This window comes from Odontesthes bonariensis, chromosome 12, assembly GCF_027942865.1.
Source record: "Odontesthes bonariensis isolate fOdoBon6 chromosome 12, fOdoBon6.hap1, whole genome shotgun sequence".
NCBI lineage: Eukaryota > Metazoa > Chordata > Actinopteri > Atheriniformes > Atherinopsidae > Odontesthes > Odontesthes bonariensis.
In genome coordinates this window covers 9,193,633-9,219,887 of record NC_134517.1, presented here as the reverse complement: position 1 = coordinate 9,219,887, position 26,255 = coordinate 9,193,633, and the positions used below count along the sequence as shown (strand labels likewise).

Sequence of the window (26,255 nt, the reverse complement as noted above, 5' to 3'; positions counted from 1 at the left end):
TTATTGATGAGCAAGAATCGATTAAGACAGAGAAACACTTCTAAACCTTGACTTAAGACGGACTTTATTTTATGTTATGTGTCATTTAAACTGAAGGCAGCAAGGCTCAACAAATCGTAAATGTCTAAATGTCCAAATAGGGTTCTTTAGATCATTGATTCAAACCATCTGATACAACCCAGAAAAATATACTGGTAGTGCGGAAGTACATTTTTCTTTAGGTTTAGACATGAAAATAACAGTAAACATTTGGAAAAGATGATGGTTTGGGTTCAAATAAGTATGTTGTTAAGCTTAGGGGGATAATACACATGTAGCTGAGAATGAAGGTTGGGGAAAAAAATACAAATACTAAATAAAAGAGTATAGTTCAATATTAAAATCCAATGTTTTGTCAGCTTGTCTTTCCCCCACATCCTCCTCTCTTCACCAACTCTTGAATGGAGTAACATGTTTGCTTCCATTTTACTTCCATTCTACAGGCACAGCAGGGTGTATTTTCTCATGACAAAATGAAACTATTTGGTGGAAGCTTTCAAAAACTAACCCATGGGCTGTCTGTTGATTCACTGAAAGAATAAGCAGCATCTAGTGGTTGTGAGAGCACCTGCATGTGTAGTGTCAAAACATGGTGTTACTAAGGCCAAAACAGTGATATTTGCATACTACAAAGAAATACTTTAACTCCTAAGCAAGTTTATTTTTTTACCCTTACCAAGTAGTTTTTATAACCCTAAGCAAGTGATGTTATTGCCTCAACCCAATCAATGGCTGCAGTGGGTAAACTGGAGCTTCAGAAAGATTCCTGGTTGGCTGGTTAACAAGATGGGATGTTGTTCCAATGAGGTAAGGGGGAAAAAGCATGTGTCCATATAGCTTTTCATTTCTCTATTCTTTTTTTTCGACTGTGCCAGCGTCCTTTTTACTTTTTGTTCCCAGCAAGAAAAAAGCTCAGGTTAATAACTAAAACCAGCTTCTTTTTCAAAGTGCTCCACTTTTTTTTATCCATTAGGTTTCTGCTCACGTTGTAATAAAAAAATGGACCATTTTAGACAGGTTTTGGTGGTATCTTTCTTTCTACTTTTGAAAAAAAAAAACAATCATATGGATGAGAAATGGTTCTAACTGTCTATCCTGAGTTTAACTTTTCATACTATCGGACAAATGATCACAACAAGCACAGAATAGCCTGTTTAGGAGCAGTAGATGGCCCAGACACTGGTGTTACTGTTGAATTTTGCACTTAAATCACTGGAAGAGTCGCAGGTTTGCTCCTCGTTGCTCTGCAGGTGTTTTTCTACCAGTGAAAATAACTTGATAAGTACACTATTTTAATTACTGGATGTGCTACTCATTTTGTTGGCCTTTTACACATTCCGCACTATTGAGTATCCAGCTGTAAGGCAAGGCAAGGCAAGGCAAGGCATCTTTATTTATATAGCGCATATCATATCACAGGCAACTCAATGTGCTTTACATAAAGACAAGGCATTTAAAAGAACAGCATAAAGCGGCATAAAAACAAGCAGTTTAAAGAGAATAAAAAAATAGAATAAAAATTAAAACGCACAGTTAAAAGCAAAGAAAAAAGAAAAATATAAAACAATTGAGAGGATTTATAGTATTATGCTTTAAAATTATTTAAAGGAACTCAACCATAAGCACACCGAAAGACTGTAGCCCCCAACATACATTCGAAAGTGGTAGAGTGGTACAGTTTGTTTTAATTAATCTCTTGATGTAGTAATATAAAGCATTTTGAGGAGGAGAAAGAGGAGAAAAGGTTGAAGATGGGGAAAAGCAAAGTTGCAAAAAAACTAGATGTGTTGAAAGGTGACACAGCTGAAAGAAAGACATTTTCAATTGGATAAACAAACACAGAAGTGGGAACAGGTAAAGAATGGATGATGACTCTGCTAATTAGTATGGGATGCTACACTGCCTGCAGAGGGCCAAGCAAGGTCGAATCAGCAGCCACAGAATATTCTTTAAATGTCTTTTGAAGAATGGAGATTACACAAGATCATAAAGCATTTAAACTACAACCTCCATGTATAATAAAACAAACCATCATGCTTTTGTAGCCTGTGAGCAGCAGCTCCCTGCTGAGAAAGATGATGAACCTGAAATTAGTCATGATGAATCAGACTGCTGAAAGGGCACGTAGCAGTTTGAACAACATGTGAATGGAAGCTATTGCAGTTTATTACAAAACAGATGGATTTTCCATCAAATCTAAATACACAGAGGCGTCTGATGTGACCTCTGACAACAGATGTCTATTAGAATAATTTAGTCCAACCTGTTTTATTTTCATATTTCAGATGTATTTTTTATATCCCATATTTCAGTGTGTTAATTGTGTCGCACTGCAGCCTCCATGTTTTATTTATGTCTTGATAGTGGGTTGAAGTTGTTCAATCAAAAGTTCAATAACTGAGTACTGTTTGTACTGTTCTCAACCATGAACTTTGTAAAGAACAGGAAAAAGCTCAGCGACTCAGATGTATGTAAGAGGCTTCATGTTTATATGGATTGTAAAGAAAGACGGGAATAAACAAAGCTGCAAAGGCCGAAATAGGCACACTATTTCAGCAAAACTGTGGCATAGTTTTATTGATTAAAAAAAAAACACTGGGTGGTAAGAACTGTTGAGGTGTTATTTTATTTCTTCTATTTATTACACAATAAAAATAATTAGGTTGGTCTTGTTCATGAAACTCCTAGGCTGAAAACCTGTCACAGGTTCTGGTCCTGAAGACAAATATGAAGTTAGAAGGTGTCATTGTGATGTGTTGTTGTGTTGTCTCACCAGGTCAAACAGAAAAATGGCATCTATTAAGGTGATAATAGCATAAAAGCAATGTATTTTAGCCCTATCCATAATTATTTCTGAACCCTAACCAAGTAATATTATTGCCTAAACCCAAACAAGAAGTGAAAAAGGTGATTTTGTTGTGGTTAGGTCCAGGTCCGGTTGTGTTTAACATTAATCATATGTGAAAAAAACTATTTCCATATGTGGTTGTCAAACTGATTTCTAATGGTTGAAAGCCCCCCAAGGAAACATTTGAGAATGATGTTACTGGAAACGATCATATGAGTCATATTTCCCTCCAGCAGCATGTAGGGGCAGTAGTTTAGAAGATGCCCCTATGGGTCACATTCAGGGGTATGAACAAAGTACCCATTTGGTCGCTTTGATTTGAGGATCATTTGATTAGATTGCACAAAAAAATCTGTGGGTTACTTCTCGTAAGACAATGCGCCACACAGTTTATGATGTTGACTCATGTCCATTTGACAAAGTGTGCATGAGGAAAACTGGTAAGACCCTAAAAAAAAAAACAGAATTATTTTTTATTTTTTTGGTCTATTGAAAAAATATGGCAAGAAAAAACTCAAAATGTTGGTAAGTTTAGCAACTGACTTCCAGGTGTCAATGAGTTACAAGGTCTAACTCTACCACTTTGCTGTTGAAAACCACACACTTCAAAAGGACGACACACTATTACTTCTAGATTAAAGCTTCTTCACAGGCTCCATTACACTGAGAAAAAGTCATGTTTCACTCTTATTCTTCCTATTTCACGAACTACATTACATACAAGGTTGCCTGGAAAGCAGCAACTATACTGTGTGCTAAAATGCTTCAGATGACAAAAGAAGACCGCTGGAAGTAAAGAGAGACGACTGGCTTTGAAATCCAAATTAGCACAGCACAAAGGCCTTGAGCTGCCTTGCCACCACTCTGCTTGTTTGCCTTGTTTTTCTCTCTCCCGTGTTTTAGAGCCATGCTGTATTTATTTATTCAACTCATGCTGGTGTCTTCTAAAAAGGTGATCACCTTTACATTTAGATAAGCTACAAAGTTTGTGGAAAAATGGCTTTTTGTCAAGTAAATTCAGTGTTCCAAATAAGGCACTCATTTGAGCACAATTTTTCACCTTTTTGCTGTCTTTACTCAGTCTTTCCATCACAACTGAGTGAACTACATCAGCTGATAAGGAGGAGGGAAGAGCCAAATCTCCTGAGAAGTTTCTGTAGATGGACATTATGTCAAGGTGGTCTTTCCCAAAAATCAGTTATTTGTAAATAAACACAAATGGATACATTTTTTAATCAGTTTTTGACAGTCAGCTTCTCGGTGCTGAACACACTGAAGCATTCAGGTGCTGCAGTGCCAAATATTTTCTCTGCCATCTCAAAAATGACAGTAAAAACAATAACCAATAAGTGCCTTTTGGCTGTCTGTTTTGTCAGAATTAGTAGGTAAAGAAGGCAAATTTCACAAAACTTTCTAGAGAAAATCCATCAAATTTTTACTTTTCTTTTTTTTTATTCCACTATAGGGCAATTTTATAGTTTCCCGAACCTCAAGTATTCTTCTAGTTTCCTGTGGAGCTGGTGGAGAGCTATCGAGAAACCAATACATTATCATTACCAACTTGTCACAGACTGCAGCTTAGTCAAGAGCCCCTGTTCTTAGTTTTCAATGCACAGGGTAACCAAATTACTGTCATTTTCCCACTTACAGGAAAATGCTGTGTGGCTGCATATTGCCACATATCCTTCTGTTGTGATGACACACAAGTAACGGTAATCATAAATGGCAACAGAACATTTTAATTCGATAGTGCTCACTTATCAACAAATAAAAAAGACTGCGTAAGAAGGTCAGAAAGGAAGGGTATAGTAATCCAGCATGAGGTAAACGTCATGGACAGGCATGAAAATAGGCTATAAAATGGGCGACATTGTACTGCAGAAATCTGTCCACCTTCCCATGACGACATGTCCCAACTGTCAAACCCTGCACATCCAAAAGTGGTGCTTTGGTAGTACCCTGTGTGTTCAAAAGTGATGAAAGGGGCTGCTGTTCAAGCTTTTTCATTAGTTTATCTTAAAGCCATGGGGAGTTTTACTGTGCTGCAAGCACTTCTTTATTCTCTACCAACTCCTGAGAAAAATACATGTTTTGCTTAATATATTGATGCTTGGCAGTATTTACCATTGTTTTTATTCATAATTTTTAGGGCTGGGCGCGTTAACTCGTTATTATCTCATTAACTCACTAATTATTTAACGCTGATAAATATTTTATCTCGCATTAACGCAGGTTTTATTTTATTTTTTAGCTTTTGTGCCTTTAATGGATAGGACCGTTCAGAGAGACAGGAAGCAGGGGGCAGAGAGAGGGGGAACAACACGCAGCACTGGGCCGTCCAATACGGCACTCGAACCGGGGCCAGCTGCAGCGAGGACTATAGCCTCTTGTATATGGGGCGCCTGCACAACCCACGACGCCACGGACCACCCCTGTTTTTGTTTATTCAAATTCTTTTTTTAATTCATTTTTTTTAATCATTATAAAAGTCTGTTGCTCACAGGCTTTTATTTTGTTAAAGTCTGTTGCTGTCTGCTGCGGAACCAGAAAAGAAAGTAATCGGCGGATCCACCAAACATGGAGAAGGGTACGGAACTTTTACTCTGCCATTTTCATTTTAAAGTTCTTCCAGACGGCGGAGTCGACAGAACCAAAGTCATCTGTAAACACTGCCAAGTTGAATTGTCTTCTCAGCGTAGTAGTTCCAGTCTAAAATATCACTTCAAGGCAAAACACACAACTGATAGCAGCAAGTCATTCAAGGAAACAGACAGTGGAGCGAGGCTTCTACATAGAAACTACATAAAAATGCTGATGTTAAAAGTGTGTTTGCACAACAAATGTTATGGCACTTTCATTCATATGGCAGCACATTTAAAATAAAACCAAATGCTAAAAGCTATACACTACTTTTGGATTCATTTTTGGATTTCGCATACAAATGCGATTAATCGTGATTAATCAGGGAAATCATGTGATTAATTAGATTAAAATTTTTAATCGTTGCCCAGCCCTAGTTATTTTAAATGTTTACCTCACCATGAAACTGTGGAAACAGTTAAACCAAAACACGCCACCTCAGAGGCTTGCAAAATACATGGACAACAACGTTTGGTGAGTGCTTTGGCAGGAAGAGCAGTCTTTTTAACCACCACTTGATTCAGTCAAAACATTCTAAATATTTATACAGGCCCAACCAAAGATTTGTCACAAGATGTTTACAGTAAATCTGCAACTGTCCCTATCTGTGTGGTAAGCGAGTTCCTGAGGTGGTTTTTGTCCTGAAATCAGTTGCACATGTCACTGTTCATCAGGTGACTTCTATGACAGCCAATTTTTCACAGCTATCTCTGCCAATTTCTCCAGCATTCTTGTGACCCAGAGGACCGCTTGATGTGTGCCGCTATAAATGACAAGTTGTTGCTTGCAGCAGCAGATGCGTGTCATGAGCCCCATTAGCTGAGAAACCCATGTAATGATCTTTAAGTGACACATAATCAAAGGTTTATTTGTTTATACGCAACTACAGCTTTTCTTCCATCATATCATGAGGTCAAGTCCCTTTATAGCCATGACAAGCCTGAACAACAAGCCCTTTGTTTGCTCTAAAGGGCTTTTCCATGCGCATGGCTTCCAATTCCTTTATTCAAAGGCTGAGTGTTGTCAACCTGACGACTTGACCTCTTAAACTCCTGCAGATGCTGGACACTATTTAGGGCTTCAAGCGTGTCGATTACTGGCCACATCCTGCTTTGCAACAGTAGCCTCTATCCCTAAATCAATTTATAATATTGAGGTCTCTTTGTAAGGTACAGACCCAGAAGCAACTTCAGTGTTGTTTCAAAGCAGACCAATTATCCCAGGGCAGGCTGGACAATCGCTTCCTGCAGACTTTTCAAATGCTCGTGGCCAATTATAAAGGCTTGTGTTTCCTCCCCTATACTGCCAATCTGCGGGTTAGCCATCACCAACTGATGGGACTGAGCCCGGAGCACAGTGTGCGTCTTTTACACTTTCCCCTCTTTGCTTGTTCTTATCTTTTTATTTCTCAGCCTGCATTCTTCTATTTTGCCTATTCCACCAGTAAACCACATTTCAGTGAAAGTGAGGGCCCCCCCTCCCCCCTCCCTCTACACATCATCCACCACGTGATCATAACCAGCTGCTGGTGAGAAAGGGGGAGAGAGAGAGAGAAAGCCGCTGCGACTCAGAACGCATCACACATACAAAGTAAACGGGAGGACTGCAGCTCGTCTCACCCGTGGATTCTATTACACAACTGCCGCCGTCTTCAAATCCTGCCCGTGGGATACTCTGGCTTCATCCGATCACTTTGACAGTTTTATTGCCTATTTATTTCCCCCAATCACCCCCTTTCTTTTTCTTACCCATCCTTCCTCCCCCTCCCCTCATCCGCGAGCATCATCTCCTGCTCGCAAGTCCTCTGGCTTGCCTCGCCAACTTTTTTCCACCCGACTCCATCCCACACGACTTCCTCCATCGCTCCCAAGACCGTCTTCGGCAGTCTCCCTTCCGAGTCCTCTTTTTTTTTTTGGTTGTTGTTGTTGTTGTTGTTGTTGTTGTTCCAGCTGCGTCCCTTGGATCGGGCGGAACACCGTTTGGTCATTCTACACGGGGCACTGCTACATGGGGCGCACGGTCTCGCTCGGAAAATGGTCCGCCGTCGGTGTTTAGGCGCCCCGCTGAACCTGTCGGGATCGGAGTTGTCGGTGCGCGTCTGCGTCTCTTCCCCAGCTTGCCCGCGCGGTCGGGGCCAGTGAGAGATGGGTCCGTCCGTGGTCGCTCAGGCACCGCTCGACGAGCGCCGCCGGCCGCGCCGGTGGAACGGGACGGCGGGCGGCTGGCTCAGGATCACCCTGGTCTCGTTTCTGGCTACTTTACCTGTGGAGCAGCTGCGCGCATTCCCTTCGTCCCTCAGTGACTGCCAGACGCCGACCGGCTGGAACTGCTCCGGTGAGACGCTTTTTTTTGTGTGTTTTGTTTTAATTATGGGCAGAGTTGCAGCCACGCTCCTGGCTCTCTGTTATATGCCATCTAGATGGAAAGTCAGGATCCAAGTCCTCCCAGAATCAAAGTTAACATCACAGACAGTTCATAGTGTGAGCTTGGGTTTGGTTCTAGTGCCGTGAGGCTGCAGACTTTTGGGGGGGCTGTTGGTAGATGCGCATTTTAATCCTTGTCGGGGTTTGGAGGTTGGCATCCAGCGCAGAGCGTGTAGCCTGGAGGTGGGCTCAGGGGTCGATGATTTCGATCCAGACACAAAGTGGGAGAAGTAACATTAAGGATGACTTTAATGGGAAATAAAACAGGGACAGTTTGGGAAGAATGTTACACGGTCGCTGCGATGCGAGAGACACAAAAATAATCCGGCAGAGGAACCACTTCTTTGTTATTTCAACTCCATGTCGCCCAGAGTGAGAATAAACTTTAATACAGCAAATAAATGAATATCTAGTTTCAGACCCATGCCAGTTGTTTCACGCGTGTCACTTTAAAAAAAAACGCATTTGTTTCTTATGTAAATGCCACTGAGCTGTGAACTTGTTTTTTTTTTCTTTTCCTTTCCTCTTGGTGCCCAAAACGATAGAAGCGGGCAGAGCCGCACAGCACAGCGCCTCGCCTCTCTCTGTAAACCAGCCGGCTGTGCCGCCATATATTTCCCCTGTCGCCTGTCCAAGTCTGAGCCCTTAAAATAGCTCCGAGCCGATCACACTCACTCACGGGCAGAAGTAGTATTGATATTATAGCTCATAACACCCAGACATCAATATGGAGTCATGATGCCATTTGCAGCCCAAGGAGTTGCTCTGCGTGCTGTCATTGCAGTTGGCATTTTAGGGAATGGAGAGGCATCTCAATTATATGTCACCGAGATTATAAGAAAGGTTGGATGGAGTTACAGGTAGCCGACTTTGTAGGAGAAAAAAACAATCCTTTATGAGGAATTTACGTCCATAAAATAAATAGCCTAATAGATGATGGGGGCTTCATTTGGATTTAAAAGCTTTTAAAAAGGATTTGATTAAGATGATTGGCTGATTAAGCCAGGCTTTATTAAACACACGAATATGTTTTTTTATTGTAACCTTTAGAAGATTGTTGGTACAATAAGCATGTTTGACTTTTTTTTCTATTCTTTGTTAATTGTAGGATGTGAAATGTTTTCAGCTCTGACATTTCTGACTGCTTCAGGTTTTTGTTTTTTAATCGGTTCAAAGAAACAACGATTTAGTTTTCCTCCAAGAATTTACAGCAGATGCCCATAGCTGTGATGAATGAGCTCATTTGTCTATATTTCCCTGTGATCTCGCCTTCTCTTTCATCATATGTTTACTCCGAATCCCCCCTCTGATAACCCTCATCCCTCATTATGGACTGCATTGTGCTGGAGCATCGTTTTGTACCGCTGTCGACGGCGGTGAACATTCGCACGTAATGACCAATAATGCTACACATCCTACCCAGATAAACACTTGCCTATCCACCCACTTCCTGACACACTCTCTTATGCATTTCAGCGAAGGCTTTTCCAACACGCCTTGAGGAGGCTTAAGTGCAAATGCTGAGGACAGCGGGCGCGCACACTCACACGGACCCAAAATCAATCAGAATGAATTGAGAATAAAAACTGGCATCTAGTCCACAAAAAATATATAAGAACCTTATTGAAAGTTATAACAACAATGAACTCGCTGTTATTACCCCAATTATGATGACAAGGATAGTGGCAAACCATAGGCTGCCACTGACATCACAAAGAAAAACAACAACAGTCAAAATACAGCCAGGGTTTTGTTCTCTCCTTCTGTGGTGATGAAAGATGCACAGCTCCAAGACTATTCGTCACACTTCCATCATTCATATTCTCCATAATAAGTACGATACATTGCACTGTGTTAATGTTGCATTTTCTGTTTCTAATTGCTTCTTTTTTGCAGGCTAATGCTCAATTAACATGATATTAGGGCAAAAATTGCAAGTGAACATTTTTTAAAAAAATGTCAAATTACCTGCAACACGCTGCCAAGTGGTCTTTGACACCCATGTTGTGTCTGAAGTTTGTTTATTACCGGTGTTTTTTTGTTTTTTTTGGAGGATTGCAAAGTGATGTTGAAACACTAAAATAGGAATAGAATTTGGAGAATTTCATGAAAGAGTTAATTGAAATTCATTGTTGGGCCTTGGTGCAGTTGGAGCTCATAGTGCATGCGTGACATAACAGATTTTTGTCGCCATCACATTCATAACCCTTTTAAGAAATATGAAGAAAGAAGACACGATATAGCAACATATGCAGATGATTCACTGCTCTTCAGCAATCTGTCCTAAAGACATATTAATCATTGTTTATTGTATCCTTATAGATACGCAGTTTTACCAAATAGTTCATTTAGATGGCACTACCTCAGCCTCACGAACCAGGACCTATTTTTAAGTCCCATTTGAAAGAAGTTTCACTGACTGTATTTTTTCCATTGTTTTTCACTTATTCACCTCTGAGTTGTTAACTTTTTTTTGTTTCATGCTGGATAGGTTTTAGTTGATTTATTAGAGCTTTTATTATTGCTATAGCTTCAACCCCCCCAAATAAGGCTCCTTAGCTGATGGCAGCTGTGAGGTCAATTGGTAACCTACCAACATGTTCATCCTCGACCCAACACTGATACTCTATTTAAGTTTCTTAAAGGTAGGGTAGGAGATCCTGGATTTTGAGTCCAGCGAAGCTGCATTTTGAAAATACACAGGTAAAAAGTCCCAACCCTTTTCTTCACTTTCCCCCCGAAGGCACGCCTCTAGAGTACATGAAAGCGCACGAGCACGAAGGTGCACGAGCGCTGTTCTGACAGCAAGCATCCATCGTTGCCGTATTTAGTATTTAGTTTATGCTAACTATACGTTTAATAATGCTTTTTTTTAATACCATTTTATAAAAGCGAAAAATGTGTTATTGGATGCATTTGCAGACATTTACCCAGTGTACATCTCTGATCTATAACTGCCCGTGTGAAAAACCAGAGCTTCTTCATCTCTTGCAGATGACCACTGCAATTCAGTTTCAGCTTCATCCCTTTGCAGTGGTGGCACTGTATGAATGTCTGTGACAGTTTGATTATTCCATTGTACTTTAAATGTCTTTTGGGCAAAATTTCTGAAGAGGCAGCAATCTGTGAAAGCCCTGCTGTTGGTAACTCTGAAAGTGATGCTTTGACAGTTAAAGTGACTGGGATAAAAGCAGAACATGCAAAGTTACCTGTAAATCTCATTAAGTGGAGTGACTTGCCAGAAGTCTGAAGAGAGCAGGCCATCTGCTTTTAAGATTTGACACAGAGTGGTCAAAAGCAGTTATCTTCCATGCAGGTTAACACCCCTGCCAGTACGGACTAACAGAAAGTGAAATATAAGACAAGACAGTCTGGGTACAGTCTAATCAAAAAGGGACTTGAAACTAATTGGGAATTAGATTTATTTAGGGAGTTTTTGCAGTTTGTTTAACTGAAAACCTTCTTTTTATTTTAGGATGTGTAAAACTTCCCTGAAGAATTTATTTAATTAAGGCATTTCACATTTATAATAAATTCATTGCTATATTTTCAGTGTTAGTCACCGCAGCTTTTTGCAACCTGACATAATGCGGCCTGAACTCGCTCAAAGTCAAACCCTCGAGAACCTGTTGCAAAGTTATATAAAAAAGGCCCCCGGCATGAGAGGGGTCAAGAGAGAATGTCTTATCACTGTGGTTGTTCAGCCTTCATTATTAATTTAGCCTTCTTAATCATTAATAAGCACAATGCTTAAAGCACCACGATCTTCTTAGTGTAGTGAAATTCCAGGTAGGCACACGGAGATGCATTTGGCTGACAAGATTGCTCTTTTAGACAAGAAAGTGCTTCCCTTGCCATCTTAATCGTTAGCATATAAACCTTACCTAGTCAATATTTGATGTTTGGCAGCTTGTTTTCGTTAATTATTCAGCTAACTGTAATCTCCTCCTGGAGGGTTGAGCAGGGGCAGGAAGTATAGGTTTTCCTGGTCTCTGATGCAGTGCACACAGAGCTGTACTCAGAACCCGGATCAACCAGCTCCTGTTAACACTTTTTATAAGACAGCATGAGAGCTTTGTGATAAAAACCTACGTGGTGCATAGCAAGCAATCCCAAATCATCATACCTATCATATTTTATGGGATGAAATCCTTTCCCATATTCCCTCCCTACAGCTTTTCTGTTTTTGGATCATGCTGAATGACAGATGACCAGTTGCTCTGAAAGAGGGCAGCGGAGCAAACAAATTTGACAATAACCAACTTACAGGCAATAGCTGTCCTACCACAGCTTTGGGAGAAATTTTATCCTCAATGTTTTGTGTTTTATTCTCTATGTGATATTTATTAGGGGCACGTATCAATCTTCTATTCCTTGTGTGCTAAACAATCTATGTGTGTTGTGCTTTAGTTAAGCACAGTAAACTGTGTAAACTAAATTATTTACTGATTTCTGAAGAAGATCTTGAAAACCGAAGCTCAAGGACAGATCCACACAAGCTCATACCACCTCATCTCATTTTACTGTTTATTTCTGCGATTAGTTCCTTTTATATCAACATTAGGAAGTTGCACGGCTAATGTTGCTGGCTTCAGTGAAAGCAGCACACCATATTGTTTCATTTAAAGTGTCACCTTGTGTAAAAAATTCTGTTAAAGCGATGTATAAGTTTAATTAAAGACTCAGCCTGAACCTTAACTTCAGGCATTATGGAGATAGATATGTAAATTTCTCTCATTTTCACGCCACAATAGCAGTCAGCTTTTTTTTTTTTTTTTTTTTAACAGTTTTTTTTTAATAGAGATTAGTGGTTATTTGGGCTGCACAAATTCGAGCCAGTCAGGACAGAACAGGGAGAGAATGTACTCACTTCTGTAGCAAGTGCTGCTTGAGCAACATCTGTTATCCTTTACTTCTTGTCTGAGTAAGTAGCAACTGAACCAAGCTAGTGAGCTAATGCTCTAACATAGTTTCTAACAGTTTTCTTTTTTTTTGCTAGCATTTGTAAAAGTATTAGATAGTTAAGTAATACAATCAGCCTGATATGTGACTGCAAACAAGTAATGCTGAGAAACGTAATAATTTGGTTGATGGTTAAAAGTTAATACCTGATTTTTTTTTTTCCCCGTTTATTTTCCCACTATTTTTTATAAAACAAATAAATTGACACCATTAAAACGCTGAAGTCCTTCATCACTCGATCTTTTAATGTGCACAAATTCTTTCATACAAATAAAAAAAAAACAAAAAAACTTTATCATAACCTTTTACATAAAAAGATCATTTCCAAAGCTCTCCTAGCCTGTTAAACCATTGTGAACTCAGTGTTTTTTCAGTGCCTACATGGCCCAGCAAAACATTTTCGTGCCCGAAAAAAATGTATTTCCATAAATCTCGTCAGTTTCAGGGAAAAGTAAATGCAACACAACCCGGGCACACCAGATAGAGCAACCACTGCCATCAGTTGATGTTATCCCATCTCAGGTTCTAATACTTAAAGTTTGCAGTAGGGATGCACAGGTATATGCATCCCTACTGCAAACTAGGTACTAGGGAGAATGTATTGCTGCATTTGGTGTCTTTGCTTGTTACTTAAGATACTTGCCTGCTTCTCTCCACACACTGCAACTAGTGCAACTAAATTATTTTATGCACCCACAAGGACCAGCTGTCAAACAGTGATTCAGCTATTCTGAGCTTTATAAAACTTAGAAAATATACCATATTCAATAACATTTGGAACATTTAAATGCTATTGGATCAATAGCCAGCTTGAAAGAGTTGTATGGAGAAAATGAAGACCACGTGATGAGAACAGGCCCAAAGTCGACACAGCACTCACACAGCTGTCAAGTTAGAAGGAGATGAGACAAAAGTTGTTTTAGTCCGTTTGCGTGGAGTTGCACGCTCTGGAAGAAAAGATGACATGCTTTTCTTTTCCATTTTTTTTTAATTCCATTTTATTTTATTTAACAAAATAATAAGTTCAATTTTTCTCTCTCCAGTTCACCAAGTCACCCGTTTCCCAAAGTTGATGGTGATGTCATCCAAACATATGCACACAGATTATAGAGTTGGAAACAGCCGCCTTTTAGGAGAATCTGAAATAGAATTGCAGGTGGCGCCATAATGGTAAAAAGAAATAAAATAATGGTAAAAAGAAATATCTTTACTAACTTCTTGGAGTGACTTTAACTGTGGAAGAAAAACATTTTCGAGTGTGGGAAACTGAGGATGTATCAGTAATGAGAATGTAGCTTGAAATGTGGATAAGTTATATTTTTACTGTATTTTCTGTAGAGCTTGAACCCAGTTGACCATAATGTTTTTGAAAAGTTATCTCATCTGACCTTTACACTGCTTTATAGAAGCTTCATTCAGATATTCAGACGTCTACATCCATGAATAAAGCCTATGTCACTGGTTTCTTTGTAGGCATTTCAGAGAAACAATCTCCTTTGTGTTTCCAGCGTAGACAAAGCCACTTTGTGTAAAAGTCTTTGATTGCATTGTTGCTCATGAGGCAATAACAATGTCTCTTACAGTAATGTATCCCTCAAAGTTATTGTTTACAATTAATGTATGCCTTTAGCTTCCAGGTTTCCAAAAGTGTCCAAGCTGAACATCTGTTTTTTGGTATAGAAGATAGTTTGATGACATGTGGAGGAGTCCCAATTTCTCAACTTTCATTTAGAAACTTTTGTTTTACATCGCTTGCCACTCAGAGAAACCTTGAAAAAAAAAAATCAGACTATGTAAATTAGTTGCTTTCAGTCGTTTCACAAACACACAAAAGCATTTCCAATTTTTACAAAGTCTCTAACAGCTGGCCTGAAAAGATCTGAGCTTTTCCAGTGATTTTCTATACAGGTAGCCAGTAGTATGATTGTCATCACAACAATGCCTCGCTCCAGTGAGTATCATCAACATGCCAGTTGCCTGGCCGCCAATTTTTTGTGGCTCTCCAGGCCGCCTCATATGGCCCTCTCCAGGCTAAGGGCTTTGTTCCATCCGTATACTCCAAATGTTGAGACCTCTCATGTCACTGTTCTTGGCTTGATAAATATTTGCGCAGAGAACCGACACTTTATGGTCATTCAGGATTCTGCCAAATAGCAGGTTTGTTTCAGCAGGGGCTTCTTTTTCGTGCGGTATTATTGCCTGATGAGGTTGTTCCACGGCAGGAAGGGCTCTTACAAGTGGAAAAGGGTATCAGTTATTACACTGAAGATACAGAGGGTGATGTGGGTCAGGATCCATCATGATGAGACATGTATGGGTAGAAAAGATAAGGGAGAGGAGAAAATAGCATTGCAAAAGGTGTTTTTGCTGAAGTACTTTAGTTGTTGCAAGTTGTTTGAATGCAACTCTTTGAAAGATTATAGAACTTCGACAATGTCTGATGGAAAGTTACGTGAGTGTACATTTTGGCTTTGTAGAGAACAGAGAACCAGCTGAAAGTAATTGTGGTTTGATTAAAACAACCAGAATAATCCTAAATCGATTTGTGACACTTTAAAATCCTGTTCAGTCTAAAAGAAAAGATGCATTTGACCATATAGGTAACAACTGCCAATATGTTCAGTGTATATGATTTGAGTCACATTGGCTAATACAACTATGCATGCCTTGATTTTTAGTTTTTTTTTTTACTTTTACATTGACTTATTCCGGATCTCTGTTTGTGAGTCTTTTCCATCTTCGATTTAAGATTTTTATCAAGAATCTCTAATTTAGGGCGGTAGAAATAAGTTATTCACAAAAACATTTATACAAATTTGGCAAACTTGCTTGTTTACACATTCAGTGGAGCACCATTATCATTTGCCTGCAGAATGAAAATAGAAAGAAGATCAGCTCAGAAGAAAAATATTTTTATTTTTATACTTTATTCATCCCTGTATGTGAATGTATGTATGAAAATAAAAAAATGCTCTGTTTCTTTGGTAAGTTCCTAAAGGCAAAGTGCAAGAGCAGTAGGAACAGGCTTAGAAAAAAAAGTTTGACATTCAGAAACCACACGACTTAAATATGAAAACAAAACATCAGAACTCACCTTTATTCATTGTTTGGCTAGAGAATTAGCATTGCTTCTTGCTCGTGTCAACGACTCAAATAGTTTGATATTATAAAAGTGGAGAATGGGAAAAGTGCATTAATGATGTAGAAATGTTTCTGACAATTAAAATGTACAATATTTTTTAATTGACACCAGGCCACTCTTATATTTAGCTGACTGTATAGTCAATTTTTTTGCTTAAAAAATATCCCTTTAAAAAAAGTGACAATGGCTATTAAAGATTACCTCTGAGAAAACGGAACATCAAAGAAAAAAGTCTCCTTTGAGAAGGCAACAACCAAAAGAAATGCAAATGGTTTCATTATTAAATTTTTGTTCAATTTCAAAAATGGAAAAAAATCTAATACTGTTTGAAAAGCTCTTTTTCTCCTCGTGAATTAGGTTGTGTTGGGCTTTCTAAATGTTTTTTTTACCAGTGTTTAACTTTTTGAGTGACATGGTAGTGCAGTGGTTGACACTGCCACCTCACAGCAGAAGGTTCTGGGTTTGAACCCTGGTTTTGTGTTGGGTATGCGTGTTCTCCCTGAGCCTGCTCTGGCTTCCTGAGGTGCTCTGCTTTTCTCCCATAGTCTCACATGCATACATTTTTGGACAGCTGGTTATTCTAAATTGGCTTTAAATGTGAGTATGCCTTGTCTGTCTGTCTGTGTGAGCTCTGTGATGGACTGGTGATCTGTCCTGGGTCTACCTCGCTTCTCGCCTAAGGTCAGCTTCAGCCTGACCTTAGGCGAGGTCAGGCTAACGGGGTAAACCCGTTATATAAGATAGATGATGCCTTTTTCAGCAGTACTCTGTAAATTGTACAAAAATAACATCGTCCTTGCTGTTTTTACTCTGAAATGAATGAGATTATACTTATGCCTAAATAGGCTCTGCTTTTACTAAGCAATGAAATTTTCATATCCATGTCAGCTAGAATTTGGTTCAATGTAAACCAATTTACTTAACAAAAAGCCATAATGTACATGCAGTGGCCTTTGTGAGCAATCAGTTCAGGTAGACAGATAGCCCTGAGCTTTGTGTCTAATGTTTGTGTGACTATGATTTGATTCAGGATGTCATTTGAGATTCATGACACAGTATGAGTCAGATTATATCCCAAATTTGCCTTTCCAGGATGATGCCCTGAGAGAGTCAGCCGTGTTGTACACCAACAAATATAAAGGAGATGTTGGAGATACTGGACCTCATGAGATGATCTTTTCACCAGTTACTATCTTCACCAACGTAAAAAGCACAAAATCAAAAGAAAATTTTTTAGTTCATTGTTCTTGTTTCGTGTACTTAGGTTTTTAAATGTGTTTTATCATTTTGGCTAACAATGGCAAGATCTGAACTAGCATTGTTTTATACTTTACAGTGTGTGATGAAAGAGTACATTGTCCTTTAGGAGCCATGACTAATAGCAGACACTCATTATCAACGGTCATGAAAGGGTCACAGGTTAGAGTTGCTCGAGCGCTGAACAAAAAAAACTCTCAGTCACTGATGTCTCCTGTTGGCCTTGTTCTTCCAGGTTTTGATGACCGGGACACAGACCTGTTCTTGTGCGACACGAACACGTGCAAGTTCGATGGGGAGTGTCTACGAATTGGGAACATGGTGACATGCATTTGCGATTTCAAGGTAAGACATACAATGTTTGTTACTGTTTCACTGTGTGTTCTTTATTCCATGTTAGATTGCTGTTCGCTAACTCCGAAAACCAACTTTCTAATTGTAGCCTAGCATCTGTAACTAGAATAGAATATAATAGAAAAATACTTTATTCATCCCCCAATGGGCGAAATTCAAATTAGTCAAGTAGCTTAAAAAAATTATAGATATTTACTATGATTGTATATTAACAACAACAACAACATAAATAATAATAATAATGATACTAATACAAATACTGCTACTACTAATAATAAATTAATAAATTAATTAATAAATCTGAGAAGAACATGTCAGCAGTCACTGTTAAAAAGCCTAATGGCTGTGGGAACAAAGGACCTCCTGAACTTCTCCGTCCTGCAGCGCTGGTTAAACTTTTTAACCAGTTTGTCCAGGCACCTACAGTTTTTGTCTGTAGTGAAACTCCCCCAGCAAACAACTGCATAGAACAGTGCACTCTCAATGATAGAGACATGTTTTATTACACTATCTCCCCTCCATCAATGCAGACTGACTGGTATGTAGTTTTAGATCTCCTGAAGTCCACCACCAGCTCTTTGGTCTTGGTGGTGTGCCGGAACAAACAGTTACTTTTGGTACAGCCATAGAAGGACTCCACAAGAATCAGAATCAGAATCAGCTTTATTGGCCAGGTTTGAGTAAACAAACAAGGAATTTGTCTCCGGTTAAACTTTACTTTCAAAGTACAACACTCAACAATAACATAAAAGAATAAAAATAGAAATATAGAACAGTAAGAATAGAATTTGAGTACGGGTGGTAAAATAAGGCTGTGTATGAGAATAATAAATACAGTATGTACATTTGCAATAAATAGACACTATGGGTGGGAATGCAATTGTCCAGAGGGGTGTGCGGTTGGGAATGTCCGCCTTCTTGTTGTCCCTGTCAGTGTACCATGGTCGTGGACACCTCAACAGGTACAAGCAAAATGCAATGATACAATTGATACAATTGAAGAGGGGGATAATTGTGCAATAGTGCAATATTGCAATATCAGAATAGGCAGGATTAAGAATTAGATATAACTGTAGTGCAAGGCAGTTCAGTGCAATAACAATGTATTAAAAGCAATACTGTAACTAAGATCAAAGTTTTAAGGTGCAGATGAGGTAGATGAACAGAACAGTTTCATTGACTATAGCCGCATTCGGACTGTGGGAACCTTTGGCAGTTCCTATAACCTTTTCAGGAACGGGGCCGTTTTCTCCCGCATTCGCACATACAGGAACTCGGGACCATCGCCCTCAGTTCCTATAACCATTTTAGCTCCTTCTCTGAGGCTGGGTCTTTTCAGGGTTCTATGGGAACACATCTGACGGAGGTGTTTGGTGGTCGGTAGCTACGCCCCATGTCATGTTGTCACGGCTGAAATGTTTCCTCATACGACACAGACACAACCTGCGCGTGTTTAATAAGTGAAACTTACACTTCGTCTCCTTTGTTTGCGGCGCTCTGCTCTCCTTCCTTCATGAAACGAAGAAGTATCACCTGCGCTCGATCCTTCATCTCCTGACTCTCTCTGTGTGCTCTTCCAGCCTCGATGTTAGACGCCTGATGTGATCGTCCATGATTAATATCACCATCATGCAGACCATGAACACCCGTGGCCTCCCCGCTCTCCATATTAGCTTCTTCGTGGTGTTTTTTCTTCTCTCCTTACTTTTCGTGGGTTTTGTTTTGTTTTGTTGTGGAATGTGGCGCTAAAGTAACACGTCACTGTCGGTTGTGCCGCATCAGTCCCGACCTGGTCCCGACTCATGTGCGAATGCGGACTGAAACAGTTCCGCTGGGGAAGGACAGTTATCAGGACGAAATTCGAGGAGGACCGTTCTTAGAACAGCGTTCTTAGAACGGCTCTGTCCGAATGCGACTAATGTTCGCTGTAGGGGTGGGTACAATTCCTGGGTGTTCAACAGAGTGACTGCTTGGGGGAAGAAGCTGTCTTTGTGCCGTCTGGTTTTGGCAAGCAGTGCCCTGTATCGTCTTCCAGAGGGGAGGAGATTGAACAGTTTGTGACCAGGATGTGAGGGGTCTGTAGAGATTTTTACCTCTCTTCAGCCCTAATTGTCCGTTGCAGTTTGGCCTTGTCTTGTTTGGTGGCTGACCCAAACCAGACAGTGACGGAGGTGCAGATGATAGCCTGGATGATCGCTGAGTAAAAAGTGGTCAGCAGCTCCTTAGGCAGATTAAACTTCCTTAGCTGTCTCAGGAAGTATAACCTCTGCTGGGCCTTTTTCTGGATAGTGTCACTGTGGGGAGACCATTTTAGGTCCTGTGAGATGGTTGATTCCAGGTACTGTACTCCTTCTCCTGTCCACCGCGCACACATGCCACAACAGCCGTATCATCAGAATACTTCTGTATGTGGCAGGACTCTGAGTTGTACCTGAAGTCCGATGTGTACAGGGTGAAAAGAAAAGGAGCCAAAACTGTACCCTGCGGAGCCCCAGTACTGTGTTCCAGAAACACATCTCCCCATCCTGACATACTGTGGTATGGCAGACAAAAAGACTATAATCCACAATGTCAGGGAGGGGGCCACACCCATACCTAGAAGCTTGTCTTTCAGTATGGGAGGCTGTATGGTGTTGAAGGCACTTGAGAAGTCAAAGAACATGATTCTCACATATGAACGAGGCACATCCAGAGCCACATATGCCCGAAGCATATCCCCGAAGTAAAATGTACACAATCGCGTCTTCCACTCCTATGTGTTTCTGGTAGGCAAACTGGAGGGGATCAAGAGCCTCAGCAACCTGCAATCTAATGCTACGAACAAGAAGTCTCTCCAAGGTCTTCATGATATGAGATGTCAGAGCCACCGGTCTGTAGTCATTCAGCTCCACCAGTTGCCCTAATTTTGGCACTGGTATGAGAAAAGAAGTTTTCCACAGCACCGGGACTTTTTCCATCTTAAGGCTTATATTAAAGAGCCTCTGAAGAGGGACTGCTAGTTGACCAGCACAGTCCCTCAGAAAGCCTGAAGCCCTCCCTGACTTAAGTCTCCTGACCTCAGCTCCAACCTCCTCTATAGTTAGACCTCTATAGTTAGAGGTTGTAGTGAAGGGATGGCGACAAGAGTGATGTTGCTATCAATCATAGAGATGGGGTGGGGGTGCAGCTGGACAAAGGAGGGCTAGTGGTGGGAGTTGCTGCAGAGGTGGAGGTGCAGCTGGATTCAGGAGGCCTGTAGAATACGGTGGATTGCGGGCTGGGACCTTTATAGAAGGTGTTTGTGCTCATGTGTCTTGCAGAAGTTGGACTGGATTAGGATCTTTGGAGTTTCGGAGTCAGGTCAATGCTATGGGTCCCTAATTGGGATCCTCAAACTTTTCCTGAGCAGCGTTACACATTGTGATACATTGGAAGGCTGCCATTGGATCTCTATATTTAGTATGCAATGTAATGTGATGAGCTGATCAATGTTACCCATTTCATATATCAGTGGTTTTAATGATATGGCTTATCAGTGTATGTTTTGTGTGAGAAACAGTACTACAGGAAGTTAGATCATTAGTTTAATCAAAGTCCGTTGCCTGGATTAAAAATATTGGTCACAAGGGAAGGTGGTTACATCGCATGAGCACAGTTTATTGCTCCCTGTGGAACGCTGTCGCAATCCTGTATCACTGCACCATCTCCGCATTCATAAACAAGACCGTCACATGTGGGACCAAAGACTTAAAAGCCCCGTTAATAGCATAAATCTAGGACATTTCGCTGTTCTTGATAATGACTAATACTTAACTTTACAGTCCAACATATAATAAAAAGGAGCAAGCCAGTTAGCTGAGTATTGATTTTGGTGTAACATTTTCAGGCTTGGTTGATGAGGAGCCCCAGATAAATGAAGCCACTGAGGTTTTGAGACATAGTACGTTTTCCCATCCTGCGTTTTTATCAGCACGTCATCAGCACAAGCAGACACTAGGCAGGCTGACACTCGATTGGCCAGCTTTTATCTCAATTTCGTACTTCCCTGGGAGCAAACGTTAACAGAGGCCTCTAGATAAATGACATTACAGCTCCATTCCTCTTCAGGAGATCTCGCACTGATACTGCCGTCATTGTGCACTGAGGCACTCTCTATGCTCTTAGAAAAGAGCAGGTCACACCACAATTTCTGGTTTGATATCATGACTCTGAGATTGACTCAACTATGCATCTTCAGTTTGTGTGTGTGGAGGGAATCCCGATGTCACTGTCTTCATTTCGTCAGGCAGCATAAACATAACCTTCCTAGCCTAGCAAGTGTTGCAGTGCCCTGAAGCAATCAATCACTCTCAATCAGTGTCAGATAAGTAGGTCCAAGATTTTTCTCCCGCTGACATTTTATTCAGGACAGTCAGTAGATATCGAACGTGTATAAATTCTCTTTCGGGATGGATTTTCTTTGTTCACAGAATCTAAGAATGTGTGTACAGATTCTCTCTCACATAGAGACACGTGCATATCAAAATCCAGAGGACGAGGCATGCAAAAGGCCCTGTGAAGGGGAAGGGAATTTGATGTGGTTGAATCAATGGACACTATTCATTGCCAAGATGCATTAGAGTCGCTACACAGTTTTCTTAAAAGAACCAATGCATTCCCTCCCCACATAGAGTTAAACTTCTGCAAAGTAACATACATTTAATACTTTTTTTGTATTACGAAACCTGGTGGAAAAACTATTCTCACCGGTGTGGTTATGTTAATGTCGGGTCACATTGCTGATTCCCAAAAGGGTCGTCCACTCTAAAGATATGTGCACTCACAGCACTGTGAAACACTTCCACTAAAACTGTCAACCAAAAGCTAAATAGCACATTTCATTGCTCTCAGTATTGACGCAATATGTTGTTAAAGTTAGGTACCATTGGAACAATTTCCTCTTACTACACACAAAACGCACATTCTGTTCCACTTCAGCATAATCTTAGTACAGGGGATGTGGCTTATATATACTTATATGTATATATTTATTTACATACAAGATATACATTTATACAAGATAAAAATGTCAATGTTTTTTTTTCAATTTTTTATCTTTTCTTTCGAAAAAAAGGTTGTGGGAAGTACTTTTTATTAGCAGCAAGGGTCTTACTTCCAGTAGATAGCGGTCAGCAAAATCAAAAGCAAATCAGTGAGATGTGATTGCCAAGCCTGGCTGATAGGTTCTCAAAATGGGGGACAGGAGAACAATTCATTTTTGCCATCTAAAACGGTTTGATCAAATGCTTTATTGTGGATTTTTGCACTGCTTCATTTGTTACTCTGAATTTCTATTCTCTGTTTTCTCAATGGAAGAACATCCGTGTTGCATAGTTACTGCACGGCCACAACTCAGTGATTGCTTTTTCTACTGCTGACCCAGCCTTTGGTTGACAAAAATAGTACAGTTTTATTGGCCTACCTGTCAAATCAAATAAATGGTATGTAACACCCCACAACATACTCTTTGCTCAAACTGCTGTAAGCTTATTAGGTTGGTTTTTTTTCAGATGCCGAAATCTAACTCTTGCCTTGTCACAGTTTTGAGTAGTGCTAGCTTGGCTCACCTGTCTGTCCCCCTCATTAATTGTCCTTACTGATATGCTCTGCACACTGCAGGTCAGACACATACTACCAGTACTTCCCACGACTTCTGAAAAATGAGAAAAAATTAAAGAAAACATCTCCAAGAGACCAACATTGTGTTGACATATAGCAATTGTTCTTTAAAGGGATACAAGGTAGTTTAGCGGCAGTATAGCGATCTCTATTGGTCAAACTGAAATTCTACACTGTCGTAAAAATGCCCACCTTTGTATTATACACACCCACTAACTAAACATCGTGGCGAATGCTGCCGTTGTGTTATTTAGTCAGTGCAGTTAGGTCATCTGATTCACAAGTGTAGACGGCCCACGTAAGATACTATAATCAGAGATTTTCTGTAGAGAGAACTCAAGATAATATGCTATAATCCTGTTGCTGGAGGAAGTGGCCGGGGACAGGGACGTCTGGGTTTCTCTGCTCAGGCTGCTGTCCCCGCGACCCGATCCCCGGACAAGCGGCAGATAATGGATGGATGGATGTATGGATGGACTGTTGCTGATCTTGAATGGGATTCTTCCCTCATCATGGTGTATTCGTGGAGTGATTCCTTTGTATTAGCAGACACTTACAAAAGTTACATCTTAGACAGATGCTGAAGCTAGGCTACGTCTCGAACTCAGGAGGAATTAGAGCACCATCATCACCTGTCTCTTCACGATCTAAAACGCAGGTCACTATGGTAGATGAACAAGATCACGCTTGGAGAAATTTCACAAAGATGGGAAGTGCCAACATCGAACGTTTCATATTCAGTCTGTGAAAGGCAGAATATGAAACGCTTGGTGTTGGCTCCTCAACGCAAGCGAACACATAGCCTACAGCTACAGCTAGCATACAGTACCTAGCTAAGTGCCGTAAACACAAACGACTCTTCTCGCACATCACGACACTTCAGAAGCGGGTCGCTCCTGCCGAAGTTACATATGGGATTTTCAGCATACAGACCCCTGTTGGGAGCGAGACAGGCTTCATTCGCTTACTATTGACTTGTTTAACCTTTGGTAAACTCCTGAAGGCTATAATTTTAGGTGAAAATGCTACCTAGTGCTCCTTTAAGTCAGTTATTGCTGAATAATTCATTCTTTAGCAATTACATAGATGTGTGATAGCTTGCCTACCTGAAATCATAGACTCACTCAAGTTAAAGTGACTTTGCAATTGCTGTCAGAGTCATTGATAATGCAAGTTAGCTTAGTGTTAAATGCTATGTTAACTAGCTAGTGTTAGCTTACTATTTTAATATGGTAAAGTGTCTATTTTTAAGGCTGAGCCTGGTAGCTAAAATTTTTGCGTCTTGTTTAATTTGCCATGGGACTGATGTGTGAAAGTTTAACTTATACGGTTGGCTACTGTATAATACTGGAAGATGAATGATGCTCGTGAAATATAACTGAGTGTGACAGGTAAAGGTGGTTATTTCAGATTGTTGAGACAAGTTGGAGGGTTTGGTGTTGCAGGATATCTTTTGACATATAAACAATATAGTTACCCCATATCTGTAAGATATGAGTAACTAATCATAAAATAAATCTGTTGCTACAATCTGTTGAGATTTTATTCAGTCAGACCACAAAAATCTGATATGAAAAGACACATGGGCAAAGATCATTAAAAGCTAATGTAATTTCGACCTGTTTTTGGTTCATATTTAACTACAATTACAGCAGAAAAGAATGAATTGCAAATAAAGGAGTGCAGGAGTTCTTTACATTGCAGCTGATTTTGAATTAAATATTTGTAAAAGCATCCAAGGTTAAAGGTGACTCCTCAGAAGATTTTACAGATGAATAGGAGACGGATGCTTGCACAGCAGCTGTGAGTAATGTAATGGGTCATTTATGTCTGGATCACTTACAGTTCAACACTGCTGGGGAGAAGTACTTGCGGTGTTGTCGGTTGGCAAGCCACTGGAGATTTCATTCTGTGACTGGCACCTGTAACTTCACACATGTCTGAATTGTCCTGTTGTCGTGCATCTAAATCTTGTTGGAATTTTTCAAGTTCACACCATGTGATGCCTGATCCCTCGGTAGCTATTAATCTGTCATTATTTGCCAGAATTAGCAACATCCCCACCCACAACCTGCTTTTTCCTGGGGAAATAAATTAAATGACTATTTATACCGATACATATGTTCTGGGGAATTCTCTGACTTTATAGATTAATTGCCGTGTGAAGCAAAATGCAGTTCAGGTTGCACTGTTTAATGAGGTATTCATTTCACATTCACACATTCAGAATGTTCCTTTTTTTAAATCATATAGATATTGATGCCTTTTCCCTTTGGCTGTTTTTCAAGAAATAACTTGTCTAAAGATTTCACATCATGCTGCTTATAATAGTCACAGTATAGTCTAGTTTAGACACAGAAATATTTTGTCATTGCAGCCACAAGAATTGCTTCTAAGTTTGATTCACTAACATTGGTGGAGACTGATGCTGGCAACCCAAATGTTCATGCTAGTATATTCTGACAAACTCTTTCAGGTGGGCTTGATAAATGGGAAGTCACACATTTAGGAAAAGATTATTTGTACATGTAAATACTAAAAAATGGTATTGTGTTGTGTCTCTCTTCCTAATGTCTTCTTGCACTCAGTACTCATGCAAGAAGCCATTGCCGTCCCCTCTTGAATTTGAATATTGACGTCCAAAGAAAGGTTGTCCAGATAAAGCAAAAATCAAATCAAAATGTACTTTATTTAGCTTCTTAACCATAAAAGGCTGTTTGTGTCAAATCTGGTCACCAACTAAATCAGTCATCAATTTATCTAAACTAATACCTAATCTCATTATAAAATCTCTGATAGGTATACTGGTTGACAGTGCAGAGCAAATTAATTTAATTGCAAAGCTTGAAAAAGATTGGGAGATGGCAATGTTTTTCCCCCTCTTTTTGTCTATTGGTCTGCATTCATATCACGTTATCCTGAATTTTCATTTTCTTCGCAGAAAAACCCACAG

At 40.0% G+C, this 26,255-nt stretch overlaps 1 protein-coding gene across 1 annotated transcript in view; it reads left to right on the top strand.

Moving 5' to 3' along the window:
- Positions 1 to 7,099: 7,099 nt before the first annotated feature.
- Positions 7,100 to 26,255, top strand: part of tmeff2a (transmembrane protein with EGF-like and two follistatin-like domains 2a) — a 155,878-nt gene continuing 136,722 nt past the window's right edge. Inside the window, exons 1-2 of the mRNA XM_075479065.1 lie at positions 7,100 to 7,861; positions 17,547 to 17,656. Coding sequence (XP_075335180.1) covers positions 7,672 to 7,861; positions 17,547 to 17,656 — 300 coding nt within the window. The 5' untranslated portion in view covers positions 7,100 to 7,671. The remainder of the gene's footprint in view (positions 7,862 to 17,546; positions 17,657 to 26,255) is intronic.